The sequence below is a fragment of the Colletotrichum abscissum genome (genome assembly GCF_030869225.1).
Source record: "Colletotrichum abscissum strain IMI 504890 chromosome Unknown Scaffold_92.1, whole genome shotgun sequence".
Classification (NCBI taxonomy): domain Eukaryota; kingdom Fungi; phylum Ascomycota; class Sordariomycetes; order Glomerellales; family Glomerellaceae; genus Colletotrichum; species Colletotrichum abscissum.
Window position 1 is genome coordinate 1 of NW_026850539.1, and position 17,317 is coordinate 17,317.

General features: G+C 51.8%; 7 protein-coding genes across 7 annotated transcripts; 2 read left to right on the forward strand and 5 right to left on the reverse strand.

Moving 5' to 3' along the window:
• On the reverse strand, nucleotides 1-2,483 carry CABS01_16332 (zinc knuckle; the record flags this gene model as incomplete). Its single annotated transcript, XM_060549663.1, has 2 exons — nucleotides 1-891; nucleotides 1,630-2,483. Coding segments are annotated over 2 exons (1,745 nt in total), but the record flags the coding sequence as incomplete, so codon positions are not given.
• Nucleotides 2,484-2,537: 54 nt separating this feature from the next.
• Nucleotides 2,538-3,036, reverse strand: CABS01_16333 (zinc knuckle; the record flags this gene model as incomplete). The annotated part of the gene is made up of 2 exons (XM_060549664.1): nucleotides 2,538-2,963; nucleotides 3,028-3,036. The coding sequence occupies 2 exons, from the start codon at nucleotides 3,034-3,036 to the stop codon at nucleotides 2,538-2,540; spliced, it is 435 nt and encodes a 144-aa protein (XP_060389472.1).
• An 819-nt stretch (nucleotides 3,037-3,855) lies between these two features.
• On the forward strand, nucleotides 3,856-6,096 carry CABS01_16334 (STE/STE20/YSK protein kinase; the record flags this gene model as incomplete). The annotated part of the gene is made up of 1 exon (XM_060549665.1): nucleotides 3,856-6,096. One exon carries the CDS (start codon nucleotides 3,856-3,858, stop codon nucleotides 6,094-6,096), a length of 2,241 nt encoding a protein of 746 aa, XP_060389473.1.
• On the reverse strand, nucleotides 5,992-6,510 carry CABS01_16335 (cytochrome P450; the record flags this gene model as incomplete). The annotated part of the gene is made up of 1 exon (XM_060549666.1): nucleotides 5,992-6,510. One exon carries the CDS (start codon nucleotides 6,508-6,510, stop codon nucleotides 5,992-5,994), a length of 519 nt encoding a protein of 172 aa, XP_060389474.1.
• Nucleotides 6,511-9,208: 2,698 nt separating this feature from the next.
• CABS01_16336 (NUDIX domain-containing protein) lies at nucleotides 9,209-10,651 on the reverse strand (the record flags this gene model as incomplete). The annotated part of the gene is made up of 2 exons (XM_060549667.1): nucleotides 9,209-9,427; nucleotides 10,316-10,651. 2 exons carry the CDS (start codon nucleotides 10,649-10,651, stop codon nucleotides 9,209-9,211), a joined length of 555 nt encoding a protein of 184 aa, XP_060389475.1.
• A 759-nt stretch (nucleotides 10,652-11,410) lies between these two features.
• On the reverse strand, nucleotides 11,411-12,742 carry CABS01_16337 (uncharacterized protein; the record flags this gene model as incomplete). Its single annotated transcript, XM_060549668.1, has 3 exons — nucleotides 11,411-11,727; nucleotides 11,783-12,347; nucleotides 12,632-12,742. The coding sequence occupies 3 exons, from the start codon at nucleotides 12,740-12,742 to the stop codon at nucleotides 11,411-11,413; spliced, it is 993 nt and encodes a 330-aa protein (XP_060389476.1).
• A 2,259-nt stretch (nucleotides 12,743-15,001) lies between these two features.
• CABS01_16338 (necrosis inducing protein) lies at nucleotides 15,002-15,992 on the forward strand (the record flags this gene model as incomplete). Its single annotated transcript, XM_060549669.1, has 2 exons — nucleotides 15,002-15,255; nucleotides 15,314-15,992. The coding sequence occupies 2 exons, from the start codon at nucleotides 15,002-15,004 to the stop codon at nucleotides 15,990-15,992; spliced, it is 933 nt and encodes a 310-aa protein (XP_060389477.1).
• Between the last annotated feature and the right edge of the window lie 1,325 nt (nucleotides 15,993-17,317).

The following is a 17,317-nucleotide window of genomic DNA, read 5'->3' on the forward strand; positions in this document are numbered from 1 at the left end:
GACGATCTGATGGCGGCCTGGTTGTCGGTGTGTATGAAGACTTTGCTTCGGTGGTTTCCGTTTTCCTTGTCTGCCTGCGCCATCTCGAGGGCCAGGACGATGCCCTGCAGCTCTCCCGCGTAGACAGTGGATGTCGTGTCGTCCCCCATGTGAGATTTCCTAGTTTGCTGTGTGGTTGTGCAGACTGCTGCCGCTCCGATCTGACCGTCGATGCCGCTGCCGTCTGTATAGATGTGGGCCGCGTCGGTGTTCTTTTCCAGACAGCGTTCGTGTTCTTTTTCGGCCTGCTCCGTGCCTCCGGCGATGTGGATACGCGGTCCCTGCCACCACGGGGGAGTGATGAAGGGCGGTATGTGCTCGTGCTCGTGTTGTTCGTTGGTTACGTCTTGTCCATCGCGTATTCGGTTTGTTATCGTCTCTCTCGGGCTAATTTTCTTTCCTCTACGCGCGGTGACTTCGGCCATGCCTACTCTGCTGATGGTGTCGATGTTGTGTTTCCAAATCTGTTGTTCGACTGGCAGGAGGTGCATTTCCACATCCAGTGCTGGGAACGAGGTTGCTCTGTATGCTCCGCACATTGTCCTGGCTGCTCTGGCTTGGAGCCTCTGCAGTCTGTTTAGTGTTCTTTTCGTGTAGCCCATCTCACCCCAACCGCTATTGGACCACAGCGAGCATGCGTACATCATCTGTGGTATTGCGACTCCCCTATAGATCGTCCTCATCTCTCTCGTCATCACGCCCCACGTGGAGCTGCCTATGCTGCTGAGTGCTGTGATGGTGTTCGTGACCTTGCGTTCTGTCTCGTCGATGTGTTGTTTCCACTTCAGGGCTGAGTCCATGATGAGACCGAGGTATATACAGGTTGCCTTGGGCTTAATTTCTCCCCATGGGCTGTGGAGTGTTGTGTCTCTGTCGATTCGGGTTTTCGCTCTTGTGAAGTGGGTAAGCTGGAACTTTTCGGGCGCGAAGACGGACGCGTGAGTGAGAGCCCACGTCTCGGCTTTCCAAAGCGCTTCTTGGAGCTTCTGACAGGTTTCCTCCGTGCTGTTTCCCACGGCGAGGATCGCTACGTCGTCGATGAAGCCGGTGGCTGTCGTGTCTCCGGTCTCATTGCAGCTATCCAAGAGATCCGCGTTGTAGAAGAGGTAGAGTATCGGCGAAAGGGGCGACCCTTGTGGGATGCCGGTGTCGAGCCTGTAGGTTTCGGATCGGAATCCATCCACGTGGATCTCCGTCTCTCGGCATCCGAGGAAACTGGCAATCCACCGTACCGTCGCTTCGTCGATCCGCCTCTTCCGCAGGTTGTGCAGGAGTCGGCGGTGCGAAACGTTATCGAAGGCGCCTGACACGTCCAGGAGAAGTAGGCTTGCTACCAACCCCTTTCCTCAAGCCCAGGCTGCATATATGATCTTGCCCACCGTGTTAAGGAGGGCTATCGGCCTGTATGCTTGGGGCACTGTGTAGTTGTCTTTGCCTGGCTTCCTGAGTACCACCCTGGTGGACTTTCTGAAGTGTTGTGAACAATATCCTAGTCGGAGGCTCTGGGTGAATATGCGGACCAGACGTGGCGTGATGCAAGGTCTCGCCACTTGAAGTGCCAGGTTCGTGATGCCGTCGGGGCCCGGTGACTTCAGCGGTGCTGCTTCCTGGATGGCGACCTCTACTTTGCTTTCCGACACTGGCGGCAGGCCAATCTGGTTGCTGTACGATGCGTTGTCGATGTCTTCGAGATTTGCCTCGGGTGGCGGGGGGAAGAAGGTCTCCTTGAAGAGTGCAGCTTTCTCTTCGGGCGTTGCGGCGACCTGAGACGTGTTGGGGTTCCTGATTTCCGGCGTAACGGTCGGCGGCTGGCTCTGTCTGTTCCGGGCCCATTTGGCGATCTTCCACAGCGATCTAGGTGACTCGGCCGCTGTTTCCACTGCTTCGCGATGTGCTTGTTGAAGAGCTTTCTTGATGATGCGGCCTTTCCTGTTGCGCGCTGTTCTGTATGCCTCCCAGCTCTCCTCTGTCTGTCGCTCGCTGTGATCGCGGCGGAGTCGTTTCGTCTCGGCCAGGATGGCTGCGCACTGCTCGTCCCAGCCTCTCCTGGATTTTGGCGAAAGGGTGCTGGTCGGGACCGCGGTTTTGATAGCGACTGAGAGGGCGTCTATGGTTTTCCCTACGTATCCGTCGAGCGCTGCCTTCGTTCTTGGTCTTCGTAGCTGCGGCAACGATCCACGGAGAGTCTCGATAAATGTTTCCTTATCATTAGCTTTCCACTTTCGTTTCTCCTCTCGCTGTAGCTCGGTCACTGCTAGGTTCAGGGACGTCGCTATGGGTAGATGATCGGAGTCATGGTTGATATTATTGTCTACTTCGCATCTGGTCATTCGGTCAACGAGACCTAGGGTAACGAGACAGAGGTCGATGGTTGTCCGGCGGTCTCCTTCTTCGTACGTAATGGTTCCCGCTCTCAGTTGACTCATGAGGTTCATGTCGTCCATTAGATCTAAGAGCTCGGTTGCTTCGCGGTCCGGCGCTCGGATATCGCTGCCTCCCTACAGCTCATGGTGTAGGTTGAAGTCACCGACGACGATTTGCTCAACGTGCTGGTGTGTTTCCAGTGTTGTTCGTAGCTGCTGTAGGACCGGCTGTCGATCTTCCTCCCTCGTTGACGGGTCGTACACATTGTGTAGCACCAGGCTTGTTTCAGTACAGTCGTCTGTTGCGGTAGTCGGAGTGTAGAGATCTCTGCTGTTCTCCCTAAATTGCCATCGAGAGTGGTCGAGCTTCTTGTTGACAAAGAAGCAGACCCTGGCCGGTCCTCTTCCCTCCCTAGAGGGGTAGGACAGATGGAATCGGTCCTTGGCCGGATGGTGGGTTGTTGCGCTGTAGGGGTTCCTCCATGGTTCCTGGATAGCGATGATGTCGTAGTTGTCGATGCTCAGATCACGGAGGAGCGTCGCCACGACTGTATCCTTCGACTTTCTTACGTTGTATTGTAATTTGTAAGTGTGTGTTGTGCGTTCATTCGCTGTCGTCGCCTACAATCTCCATCGCTGGACTGTCGTTTGTCATCTGTGTGTTGGGTTCGAGCGCCTCAAGTGCTCTTCACGATCGGATGATCGTGCGCTTCGAGCGCGTATTCTCCGCAGCTACGGTGACCATCTCCTCCGATTCCTCGGTAGGTGTCGGGTTAGGCCTCTTTTGGATCTTCTTCGTCGGGGACCTGCTCCGGCTTGGTCGGTTTCCCTGGGATTGGCCTGGTTCCAACGCCGGCCGTATGGTCCTCGGGTTCGGCCTGGTCCAGGTTGCCTTTGTGAGATATAGACTACAGAAACGAAGTACTTTTCTGACGTTGCATAAGTATTCGTCCTTTCGTGGAATCCACGTTCGATATTGGATAGCAATCGGACTTAAATATTTCCCTTCCGACTTCAATATTCCCGGCCGTGGGGTAAGATTCGCGCATAGCTCACGTGAGCGAGCCAATTAAATTCTTGCGCATGAAACCAAAATTAACCCCCTAGGTGACACTAGAGCCCCGCCTGCTCTCCAGACAAATGCTACTTATTGGGGTGCCGCCCTGAGCACAACTAAGTATCAGCCGTGTCAAACTTCCACGTCATCACACCCGGGAATACACCGAGCCCATCGAAATCCAAACTCAACCGTCAATACTGAAGTGGAACGGTTGGTCCCTTTTTTTCCGGTGAAACTCGTTAACAGCCTGATTATTCTAAGGAAGAAATTGATCTTCCTTAAACAACGTCGCCCTCGAGCCCGCAGGATAACCGCTACCCCACTGTTGTCAACCGTGACTATTACGTCGAATCATTCAATGCTATCGTCCTCTCAGACTTCTCAATTCGAACGATGCTGCAACTGCAGCGTGCTTCTGTCGATTTCTCGGCGACAAAGCAGAAAGCCGTTGACGACGCGAAGAGGGCGCAGGTATCCATTGCTAAGCTATGCGCCGCTGCTGGCGAACATCCACCGCCGTACGTGCTATCAGAGCTTATCGGCAAGGGAAGCTTTGGCCGTGTGTATAAGGCTACGGGCTCAGCGCCAGGTCAAGTCGTCGCCGTCAAAATTATCAGCATTGAGGAAGGAGACTCGCTAGAGCCAGGTGCGGCAGATACATTGAGCGATATTCTCAAAGAGGTATATACCTTGAAGCGACTGAGAAACAGCGGAGCGAAAAATATCAACGCAGTCATCGACACTCTGCTCGTCGGACACTCAGTATGGATGATCACGGAGTATTGCGCCGGTGGTAGTGTAGCGTCACTCATGCGACCGACTGGCGGGCTTCCTGAGAAATGGATCGTCCCGATTCTTCGCGAGGTCGCCGAGGCAATCTATTGGGTCCATCAGGAAGGCATCATTCACCGCGATATCAAATGTGCCAATGTCCTCGTCACCGAGCTCGGGGGAGTCCAGCTTTGCGACTTCGGCGTGGCGGGAATCATTGAGACGCGGTTCGATAAGAGAAGAACAGTGACAGGGACGTTGCAATGGATGGCTCCTGAATTATTCGACACCACTGTGTCGTACGGCATGGAGGTTGATATTTGGGCTTTCGGATCTTTGGCGTATGAGGTTGCCTCCGGATTACCACCAAACGCAACCACAAGGATCGATATTCCTCGCTTCGGCTCCTATTTAAAACAGAACTGTCCTCGTTTGGAGGGTGATCACTACTCATCCCAGCTCAAGGATCTCGTTGCTTACTGCATGGTCGAGGATCCAAAATTACGACCTCACATACAACAAATACAGACACACCCGTACATCTACAACACAAGTGAGAAATACCCGGCTGCTTCACTCTCTAGGCTTGTGAGCGCCTACAAGGCTTGGGAGGCACAGGGAGGCAGCAGACAATCCTTATTCTCGGCGGGTGGTGCTCAAGGACCTCCAAACGATCTGTCTTTCAACCCGAACGATGAATGGGTTTTCCATGACAATAGCGGCTTAGACCAGTCTGGACTCGACGATGCAGAAACCATATACGAAGTCGACGGCCCTGAGCTCAGTGTTCACCAGTTGCCTCTATTGCACCCTCATCGTCGTCGTCGCCTGCTACCGAATATGAAAGCGTTCAAAGCCCCATTGGAGAAGCTTTTCGATCCTCATACCATCTCTAACTACGCCGACCACGCTCGTGCTGTCTACACAAGAACAACCTTATCCGACCTACCCCTTCGGAACGACGACTCAGCGCACTTAACTGTTCGCGAATCATTAATCGACCTTGATGCATCGTGGATCGATTCCGCGCCGGCGCAGGTCAATGACCTTCATACAATCAAGGTCAGACCGCGTTCCGCTGACGCGACAGATGTAAATCGCCGAACTCAGGATTGGACTTTTCCCGCGGTTTTCCCAGCCTCTGCAAGGCTGGATATGTCGTCCTCCGATTCAAGTTTTTCAGACACAAGCACAATCAAGAAGGTTGATTGGAGCGAACCGGATAACTCTACGAAACGCCGGACGCAAGACTGGGTCTTTCCGGGCTTTGTACCCCCCGCCGAAATTCAAACCCTGTCGTGTGGCACGGATGGCACCTATATACCCACTGAATTTAGTCGAATGTCCGCCCTGAGTCTGATCGATCTTGACGCTAGCATTGCGCCGGCATCTATGGACCGCCCTTCTACTGCAGTTTCGGATGCTACCTCGAGTGGTTCAGAAAATGCTCATACACCCTTTGAATTTGAATCGCACGCAAATGGACCAGAGGGTGCCGCAACAGACCGAGAGCCGTCGATATATGTGTCTGATAGTGATGGTTCCCGTCATGAGCTATCCATAGACGTGCCCGACGGCATCGATGTATCTTGCCCACAAAGTGTACAATCGAATGATCCCAGCGCCATGCCGGATAACACTGGTCAGGCTTCTAGTGTACCATCTGTGAACCAGGAGAGGACGCGATCAATTGAGCCTCCAGAAATCCTTCCACAAGCACCATATCCAGTTTCGCAGAACGTGATGCAAGGAATTAGCTCACCGGATGAGGTCAAAGATGAGCCACGTCGAATGATTTCTTGTTTGGGGGAACATCTTCAGGCTGCGAATGATTTCATGGGAGCACTGCCTGTGGGCGTGTAACGCCTCGTCCCTCATGGACAATACATTATCCCTGCCGGGATCGAGCCTCATGGCATCGTACCAATCCGACCGACTGTATTTGGTACGCACGCCGAGCATGTGCTTCATGAGGTCTGGGTCGCTCGTGATCAGATCCCTCGGCCCGACACGTACAAGAGATCCTGCAATGTTGGACGTTTGTTGGCCTTGAGAAACGGCATGGGTCCCAAACTTACCATATTTATGGTAGGCCTCGTAGAATTCAAGATGCACCCTGCCACTATGTAGGGCGCGCACAAGCCACCATTTGGTAAATACTGCGCTTGGGGGGCCCCTGATGTGCTTCAGCCGTGCGTATTGACGTGCGATAGAGGCGATGCCATAGAGAACGATGATCGAGACTGCCGCGCTCGTGTACACCTCATAGTCCCGCATGATGAGGTCTGCTTGGCACCAGTGGGCTATATCGGTGGTTTCAGTGGGATCTGCAGACCATCTCCGTTGTTGATGGGTTTAAAGAAAAGGCAGAAGATGGATGGAGTCATGTTATGCCGTGTCAGAGCAAGCGAGAAGATGGGTGGAGTGCGGAGTAGAGGCACGGTTCTCTCTAGGCGCGAGCGGGCAAGAGAGGCAGCTATTGCTGAGCGTTAGTCGATTCTGGCTTTCTGATCTCCGGCCTTGGGGCCGATTGCCACTGGCCTACTTCACAATTTGGCGATTTACATACATACATAGTTTATTACGCCCCAGCTAAGCTATCAGGGCTCAGATGATTATCTACATGATCTCCACCTTCGTTCATATCCTTGCCTCCTAGAAGCCCATACGAGTACAGTCTATCCACATATGCATTACCTTCAAGACTCCTTGCCAATGCTGCGGTTGCTCGTGGTGTTAGTAACAGGCCATCTTGAGGTTGTCTCCCAAAGTGTTCGGCGTCCTATTGTCGGCGGCCGAAGCCAGTCCTGCTGTCGATGGCACGAGGGTGCGTGGGGGTTGTCGTCGGTCAGTGTGTTAATGTAGGTGGTGTGTAATCTCGCTGCTGGTTGATCTGTGCATCCAGTCTCTCCGTGCTCATGGCAAACTTGATCGTTTCTTTGACAACACCTACGTTTGGCGACCAATCATCAGGGTCGGACGCGTTCTTTCCCCCGAGAAAGTACGAAAGGTTCCCTCTATGCGACTCCGTCAGTTGAAGCATCTGAGTTCGTTGTGCCGTCCACTGTGTGCAACGGAAGAGAAAGTGCTCTACCGATTCTGCCGCTTGCCCGCAGGCGCATTGCGTCGAGGCAGTTGCTCCGATCTGGTGCAGGTACCAATTCAGTCTTGCCATGCCGGTGCGCAGTTGCGCCAGGATACGGGCTTCTTTCCAAGAGAGCTCATCGTATAGCTCGCGCGTATGCCTTCCTGGTAAAGCCACATCGATCTTCTTCGAATATGCTCCTACGTTATCGGGCAAAGCTCCGTACTTCTGTCGCACGCTCTGTAAAGCGATCCTAAGTGCCGTTGAGTAGGCTCTGGCCGGTCGTTTCTGCGGTGTCTTGCTCGGTCTCGTGCTGTCCTTTGCTGCAGCTTTGGCCGCTTGCGCCAGATCTGACTCTACAGCTGATGGGAGCCAGAAGAGCGTGAACCTATTGCCTCGTCTCTGCAGAGCTTGCATACTGGAGTATAGTTGTCGGACCTCTCGTTGGCCTGACTGCTGCCGCGGGTTGCGCATCACTAACACTGCCGCCTTGTTGCGGGTGAACACGTGGACAGCCCGGTACTCGAGTCTCTGGGGTAGAGACTTGACCGCTTCTGCCAGCGCCGCTAGATCTGCTACATACGGGTTCTGCTCTGTTCTCAGGCCGAGTGTGTGCGAGGCCGGTATCACGCCGCCACCCCCTCTGAGTGATACAGGCAGCGTTGTGACCGTTCCATAGCCCACAACCCCGTTTCTTGCCGAGCTCCCTGTCGCTATCCTCACTGCCCACCCGGACTGGATTGCTTCGGTAGCCTTGACCGCGTCGTCGTCGACTACTGTATCAATACGAGCTTCCCATGGAGCGATTGAATACCCTTCAATAGTCTCCAGCTTGTCGAGGGGTTGGTCGCGGTAGGCCTCCGCCATCAGCTGGAAGGGTGATGGAAACCGTCTAAAGGCCACCGCCCGTAGACGTCGAAGCGGATGGGTCTTGGGAAGGCTTCACATCCGTACCCAGAATGTCGTTGATTTTCTGTCGTATCTCTCTTGCGCCGATTATATGCTTGCCTCCGCTCCAGCGACCGCCGTGGACACTGTGTTAAAGGTTCCCACGATCGCTTGGGCGCCAATCCTCTGCACTCGGTTGATCACCCTTATTTGAGCTGCTCGACATCTATATCTCCAGACATTCGACGCGTAATCCATTGTCGGTGCCACGGCCGCGACGAAAAGCTGTCTGGCCGTCGCCGGAGACAGACCTTTGAGCCGCCTGAACCCCAGCACGGCCTCCAACCCCTTTGTCGTCGCGTCTGCGATGTGCTTTTCGAAACGAAGTTTTGTGTCCATCGTCACCCCTAGCACCTTGACGTAGTTCTTTGGTCGGATAGTGTCCCCTTTGATGACGAAGCTGGTCGAGTCTGCCGGCAGCCTCCAGTCGCGCGTGAAGTGGATGATGGCCGTCTTGTCCGTCTCGAACGTCGCCCCGCTTCGTCGTTCCCACTCAAGTGCTCTGTCAATGATGTTCTGGATGCCTTCCCGGTTTGCTTCTCGCGATCGGCTGGTAACCCATGCCGTGTAGTCGTCGACGAAGGCCAGCGCGCCCCCGTTCTCGTCGATTTGGTGTTGTACGAGGTCGGCATTGAAGAAGAGGAACAGCACGGGCGACAGTGGCGAGCCCTGAGGCAACCCTGCTTGTGGTAACGAACGAGCCTCGGACTCGTGACCGTTGACCAATACGCTTGCTGTACGATGGGAACAGAAAGCGTCGACCCATCTCACAAGCTTATCAGGCATACCCCGTGCCCTGAGTCGTTGAAGTAGTCTCCCCTTGTACACCCCATTGTAAGCTCCTTTGACATCAAAGCTGACCAGACTGACTACATTTCTCTTTCTCCACGCTCTGTAGATGTACTCCTGCAGCAGTCCCAGCGCCTGCTCTGCCGACCTCTGCTAGCGAGCGCCAAAGTGGCTCATGGGCAGGAGGCCGAACGTCTCGACAGCGTGCGAGATACGTTCTGCCAGGACCGACTCTAGCACTTTTCCGAGCGTCGACAGAAGCGAGATCGATCGCCAGGCCGTCGCTATGCCGTAATCGCTTTTGTTTGGCTTCTTCAGCGGGATGATCTTGGCGTGTCGCCATTGCCTCGGCAACAAGCCTTCGTTCGGCCGCTATAGTCAGTCAGCACACCTGGATAGCAGGGTTTGGCTTACAGTCGACATGCCCCGAGTCTTGGTCCCCAGCGCCCCCACCTCGCCAATGCAGAAACATCGGCCAGCTGTCTCTAATTTCCCACTTTACTCACAAATTACTCTCAGGTTTTGGTGTTCATTCACTTTCGTCGACAATCTCCATAGCCATGTTGTCGCCCGTTCTCTGGTTGTCAGGGTCTAGCGCTTCTACCGCTCCTCACGAGCAGATGATGATGCACTTCAGGCATGTGCTCTCTGTAGCTCTCGTAATCATTTCCTCCGATTCTTGGGTCTCGTTTGGACTCCCTTTATTGGAGATCTGCTACAGCTTGATCAGCTCTCCTGGGATTGATCTGCTTCAGGTAGCGGCCACGTGGTCGTTAATGTTTGTCGACCTTGTATCTATACATTTAGGTCGTCAGGCGTTTAGAGGCAATCCCAATGTCAGTATTCTCAAATTGCGCATCGATCTTGATGATTTCGTAGTCACGGGCTGAAAATTGAAGCTTCCGAGAGGCAAAGAATAGGTCCGAACAGTTCCTCATGACTCGCCATTACCATTCAATGACCCTACACTCCTGACACTCTCTCCTATGTCCTCCTGCGAAACCCATCAAGGATTAATCTCTTCATCTGCCCATTCGCCAGAGGAAGTTCCTTCAGTCCGGCGCGCCCCTCCCTGACCTCCTCCTCAGATGCCCACGCATAATCGCAGTGCTCGCCCGGATCTGTTCTTATCCGGCCTTCTACATCCTCGCCCTCCACCGCTCCTCGCACCTTCACCTCGAATGCAAACCGACAAAACACCTTCGTTCCAGTGCGATTTGTAAAGACGCTACCAGGTTCCTCATTCGCCCCCTCACTTACAACCCTTACAAATTCGACAGCTTGAAGACCTGTCTCTTCCCAGAGCTCTCGCGCACAGGCAACCAGTAGGCTTGTGTCGTCTGGGTCCACCCCACCCCCAGGCGTCTCCCATAGAAGTGGCATGCTATCATGCGCTGTGCGCTGGACGAGGAGAATCTTACTACAAGTAGTCGAAGGCGAAAAGACGAGGGCGCTCGTAGCGAGACCGTCCCATGATTTAGCATTCTTCATCAGCCACGTAGCGGCTGGGATGTTATAATGTTCTAGCGACGGGGGATAGGTAAGATTCAAGTCTGTAAACGTGGGTGTTTGAGGATGCTCTAGACTAGATGCCATGCTGATTGCCCTTGGACTCCCAGGCGGGGGAAGGCACTTGATGCTTATCGGATGATCGTTGCTGAACAAAGTCAAGAGAAGAAGTTAGATAGTATTACTTTGTGGTGTGAAAGTGGAGGAAAACGGCTTTGAGGTGAACGAGACCATAGAACATTAAATAAAGCAAGTAAATCCGTCATTTCCCTGCACGGGGGTCGGATAAGGCGGTTTCATCTCGCCCTAACCTTTCCCAATTAAAGCATCCTCCGACGTGACCCACAACTACATCTACATCTACATCTACAAATGCACATCCATGTTCACAGTCATAACCATATTATAGGACGCTTTCACACATTGTCAACCTTCGATAGAGTTATCAAGTGGAATGGTCCCCCTGTCTTGTAGGGTATGTTCTTTCAGCATTACTCATGACGATGAGCACATTTGCCAAGGCTATTTTAGTTCTATTTCAGAAGGTCTTACAAGTTTCTCACTGACGATCAGGACATCCATGACGATTTATGCAGCTTGGTCTATCTAGAAGCCAGTCAGTGCCAGGGCTCTGAATGCCAATTGCCTACGATCTTGGGTTGTCCTGTTGGCGAGCAGATCTACATGATGACGCAATTACAGGACAATTGGCAGGTGACAAGGCTCGCTCATGATACACGAGGTAAGCACCGCCCTAAAAACGATGGTACCGACCAACGAATGTTTGAGTAAGCTAAGTGGCCCATTGAGTACAAAGGCCCCAGGGAAATTTCCAGTCACTAGATACTAGAGATCGAGCAGCTCTTTGGCTTTCGGAAGCGATGCTGATTTGAACCGGGTAAGGTAGTCCACCACAACCTGTCGCTTATCCAGAGGCAAATCTTTTGGCATGTTGACCAGGTCGTCTGGGTGATTGTCGATGAGCCAAGAGATATCTTTCACATCCTGCTCGTGCTTCTTCCTCTTGGGTGAGGCTAAGCCGTAAACTTTGGAAATGAAAATTGGCCCAATTCGGATCACGGGAATTGCAAGTTCCTTTGTACCGTGGGTAGTGGAAACAAATTGTGTGATGCTGCCTACTTCCTTCACCGAGTTTTTCTGGCCTGGGCACGGAGTCAGAGCCCTTGAGTCGGCAAAACCTAGAAATGTAAGACTTACCGGCTATGATCATATCCACATCGAAATATTTGCCCTGGCTTTGGTAATAGACCTGCAGGTGCGCATCGTCCGGCCACCAATCATCCGCAGGAATCACAAATCTTCCATCTGCCTCAAGGAGCTTCTTGAGCTCAGGCATTGTGATTTGAACTACGATGTCAATATCGGGCGTATTACGATCAGGCTCTCCATAAAGAATGAGTGCCCAGCCACCGGAGATGACCCAAGGGATGTCGTTCTTGCCAAAGAGGTCCTTGAGGGCAGCAGTTGTATCCTTGAGACCGGCAGTGTCAACGTCCGTGAGCGACTTCTGGGAAAGCCAATCCAACTCTTCCCTTGTGAAATGCCCATCTGCGATGGCTCGAGTGATCAAAGAGTGCTTTCTCAGAGAAGGGATTACCGTTTTTTCGCTGTAATAGGTATCGGTGTATCGCTTGAGGGCTGGCTCAGAGCTGCGCTCAACCTCGAGGGTGAGTTCACGACTGCTGTGTTTCTCGAAGGGAAACGCGAACGTCGAAGTGGCAAATAGCCATATCAAAGTGGTAGTAAGCCACCGCATAGTGAACTTGAACGAGTGACTTGAAAGAATGACTTAAAGCTAAGAGTAGCTTCTTGCTGAGAAGAAATGACTGAGCGATGAGGTCCAGATTAAGAGACCAGATGAGAAGGGCCTAATGAAGACTTAAGTATTCATACTTGGTAAAAACACTTCGGTTTACGTGGCAGAACAACGTCACTATGGCCGAGCTTCAAATCCAATAAGATTTAGATAGTATCATACGAAGTTATATGTGGATATATCTTGTCCGGCCACTTCCTCACAACACTTCAGATATTAATCGAAGCTACGAGTGGGTATTCCTCATCATCACCCTTCTTCTCGGCACCCATGCGGCAGATACCGATCTTCTCGAGAGGAACGCTCTCCATCCACATGTAAGCCCAGTACTTCTTGATCATTTCGGTAGCGTCAATACCCCCAGTCGGTGTCTTTCTGGCGTTGATGATGGTGGCGTGGAGTGATAGCCCGAAACCCGTCTTGTCCACGACATCGGCGTCCTCGAAGACGTGCCTGATCTTGTGGCAAAGACCATCGAAGTCGTAATCAAGGCACGTGGGGTGCGCAAAGAGGATGTCTACATGGCTTTGATCGGCGCCCGGAAAGGTACCCAGGCCATGCAGCGAAATTTTCAGCGGCTTCGTAGGAAGCAGAGGTTTGATGCTCTGAAGCACCTCAGTTGCCCTGGCAAGATCTTTGGCTTCGGGGAGATTCATGACTCCGAGGGTAAGGTGCAAAGTGCCGAGGGGGCGCACTGCGGAGGCGGTGATGCCGAAGTTGTCCGGACTAGTGATGTATGACTTAAAGGCCCTCAAACTCGCCGACAGCTGAGGCCGCGAGAATGGCGTGACGAGGGGGATACAAAGAAAGTGGGTGGGTTTCATGATGCACTCACTTGTATTGTGTAAGATGATAGAGGTGAAGATGTTCTGTAACACGGCTCATGTTCCCGAGATTAATCGAATCTAGTTATATACTTTTTCCAAGAGAGTTTACAACTTCATGTCTTCTTTGTGATATCACCTTTGAATTGGGATTGGAAAGTCTCCCTCGATGTATTTTACGTTGTTTGGAGAATTTCCTATGACGCAAACCGTTTGATGGGTTGGGGCTCAACCGGTGTCTCGGCGACGCCGGGACTGATATTGTGCCTTACATACGCCCTCGTCTTCTTCTCTCATTAACTACGCGCATTTCTTCCTAAATTTAGCTGCTCAAATGATTCATGTTACCAAAATTTTCAAAAACCTAAAAAGAAAAAAGGGGAAACAAGAACGAAATTTGACATGTCAACTTTAGATGCACAGGGGCTGACCAACTGAAGATATAGCTCAACCTTAAACCTTATGCAACTCAGTACTAATCTGGATTAGATGGAAACCTAAACTTGAAATAGCTTTCTTCGCTGTAATATCAGCAGGCTTGGGGGACTTCATATTATTTCCGGTAAGCGATGACGGCAATCTAACGAAGAGGGGCCGGCCGCTCCGGAGCGCAAAATCCATACGCTGGATGAAAAGGCTTTTTCTCTATAGGTACAGTGTAGCATTCCGTCGGCATAGACTGAGGATTTACAAGCCGGATTAAGCAACCCGTCGGTACTGTGGCTTAATGCAAAGCCTTGCCGTCTGGGTAGTAAAATCGGTCTATCCGTCAAGTATGTAAAATGCATAGATCCTAGCAATCTTTGATGATGATGATGATGTGTAAGCATAGACGTGACAAGCAAGATGCGTCGGCATTCGGTTATACATATTGACGAACATATGTGTGAAGCAGATCTGGAGGCAAAGAAGGAGGCCAAGCCGCCAGCTGGAGGCACATCAACCTTACCTGAATTGTCTGTTCATCGAAGGGGTGAAGTAATACCCAGATTTCAAACCTTACCTTCGATCTTTAAGCCGCTCAAGTGTACGCGTGGATTTTAAGTTCTCGGTCTCGGGATACAAATCGGTTCCCGAAGAAAGAGGAATGTTTACCCATGCCTCAGACCAACCTGAATTCAACTAACGGTGAAGACTGGTCTCGTTGAATATGAATGTGAGCGCTGGTGCCGCGCCTTCCAAGGATCGATTTGCCTCATTCGTACTTGAGGTGTGGCAAGTTATTTGTGAGAGCTGTCCACCCTCTTGAGCTAATCTCGCCATAGTATCTTGCCAACCTATCCTCAAGGCCGTTAGTGGCGGCTCTGGCTTGCCATTCTTTTTGGGATGGATAAATCCAATGTCTTCCGCTAGCTGATCTGGAAACATCAAGCCCGCCCCCCCTCCCTGTCCTTTGATTTAGCGAAATTCTGTCACATCTCACCGGCTAACACACCTAGCTCTTGTAATGAATGCAATACTTGCTAGGGTTTGAGAAACTCAACAAAGTGGATTCCTCAGTTCTGGGCACGTCTAGTTGTACTCTATTTTTTTTCGCGGAACACGACAAGAATGTCACTGGGTGAGCATCTTGGCAGTAACACCCTTGAGTCGCAGTCAACATGATGCTATGACCGTTTGAAGGCAAGTGATACTGATCGGGTTGACCAGCGATCTGTCTCCGTAATTCTTCAGGCCGGCTGAGTATATTATGGTATAGACCTTTCATCTGAGGATTTAGCATCGCTCTCCCTCGCTTCCCACACTCCTTTCACCCGTTTGACCACAACAACAAGAATGTTATCTCGATCGTCAGCTTCACTCTTTTTCCTCGGCCTACTTACACTCACTACCGGCCGAACTTTGTCTCCAAGAGGCGAAGGTGATGTCGCCGTGGCCCCCTGGTTGAAAGATCACGACCAGATCGTGCCGTTTCAGCAGCAGGCCGCAGACGGCATCGATGGCGAGCTAGAGCTACGGTTCAAACCATGGCTTAATGACAAAAGCGGCTGTTTTCCGTACGCCGCGGTTGACAAAGACGGTTTCCATGGGTAGGCACACGTCAATCATGATTACGCCGGACTCTAGCTGACTTCAACTGCCCCTTAGTGCTGGACTGAGGCCCACTGGCAAGAGCGGCGGTCAATGTCGTGATAGCTCCAGGGCTCAGGTTTACTCCAGAGTCGGTAAATCGAATGATCGCACTGGCGTTCTGTTCTCGTGGTACCTACCCAAGATTCAGAACGATGAGCGCCATAAGCATTACTACATGAGCATCGTAGTTTGGGTTCACACTGATAAGTGTAACGCAAAAGTTGATGACTATCTCATGGTCGGCGTTTCTTATTCCACTGGCACAACAACCTGGGACAAAGCCTCAAGTTCTAAAACCATGCTCACTGCCGGTGACAGCGGCATCCAGAATGCTATGAACACCCACCCCATTATTGGCTATGATGGCAAAATGAACGTCTTTCCCTCAGGCGAGAGCGCCCAGCGGGCGCTTAGCCCCCCTATGGTCAGCTGGAACAAGCTATCCAAGCCAGCCCTCGACCAGTTCAATGGCATCCGATACGAGCATGCTCGCTGCCCTTTTAACGAAAACAACTTTCAAGCCACCTTGGACGCTGCTTTCAATGGCGACTTCTACCACAACCTTCCGGCTGAGCCTACCAATGGCTGCAAGACCGAAACCAAAGCCCCCACGCCCACGCCCGAAGACGACGATGACTTGTTCGACATTGACTTCAACGTACCTGACGGCGTTGTGCCCGACGATGGCAACTAGCCTTGTACGTGCGTTTCAAAGACGATGGCCTAGACACTTTGATTCAGCGGCAGTCTAATGCCCTTCTGCTGGAAGACGGGGCGCTCGTCGCTCGTGAGACTAGATGTTATTGAGGCGTGCGTCCTGGTTCTTCTTGAATGCCAGGAGCTTGGGTCTGCGTACACCACAGGTTTGGGTCGGGAGACTGTCCTGTGTTATAGTCGGCCGCCATAAGAATGGCACGTTTGAAGAACTCAAAACCACCAACACTGAGGTTCATTTCGCCGACCTTAGGATAAAAGCAGGTCGATGTCCTCTTTGTCGTCTGGGCTAAGAGCTCATTGATCTTTATACATAGTTCATAAAGCAGGCAGTTTCCCGGATCCTTTTTCAAAAATGTGGCACGAAGAAGCATAGAATTCGAGAGAATAGGGGCATCGTCATTCGCATGACGCATGCGTGCTAGACAAGGCGGCACAACTAAAAAAGCCTTGGTCCTTCGTGGTAGCAAAGAGGTTTAATAATATTTTCAGACTGTCAACGTCAAAGAGACTAACATTTTTCCGCAATCTGTGAATGGCAACTGCTGAGATATGTAAACATCTTAGGCATACAAGTCCGCCAAATACAAGATAACTGTCAGGCTGCCCCGGCACATTCGTTACACCAATTGTCTCACCTCGAGCGACCTGACTTATGCTTAACTAGAGGTACGAGTAATATCCGCAAGGATATCCTCATACAAGGAGATCGTACACTGTTTATATAGATATGGGGTTTCTTCCCACAGCCATTCATTCGTCATACTCATCAATACACACAACATGACCCCTGCCTGTCTAAATGATGCTCGATCAATGTGATCATGGAAGCCGCCGTCTCGCAATTACGCTTGCCCAGGACGGCAAAGCTTGGCAGCGGGATACCATCGTGAGTATCGTTGGGATACCGAATGATTATAGAGATAGGTAGCAGCTATGCTCAGGTTGAGCTGAGAGAAATTTACGACGCATCATGTCGAATACAAATGGCCAGCACCTATCTCAGACGTTTGACCTGAACACGAACCACGCATCAATCAAAAGTGAGCGCGCAACAAAAAAGCAAAAACCGCCCAATACCACAGTACCAAGGTAAAATGTAGCTGCCACCGTTGGTCCGACCTGTTCCAACAGAACACCCCCAGCGGGCAAAGAACCCAGGGCACCAAAAGCAACGACAAATGTGCAAGTTCCTTGAAAAGCCCATGTAAGCATAACCGAACGACATGTAGAAAGCCAAGCATGTCAAGAAAAACAGAGAACCTACCATAATACCTGCCATATTCCTTGGGGTCGCATGTCTTC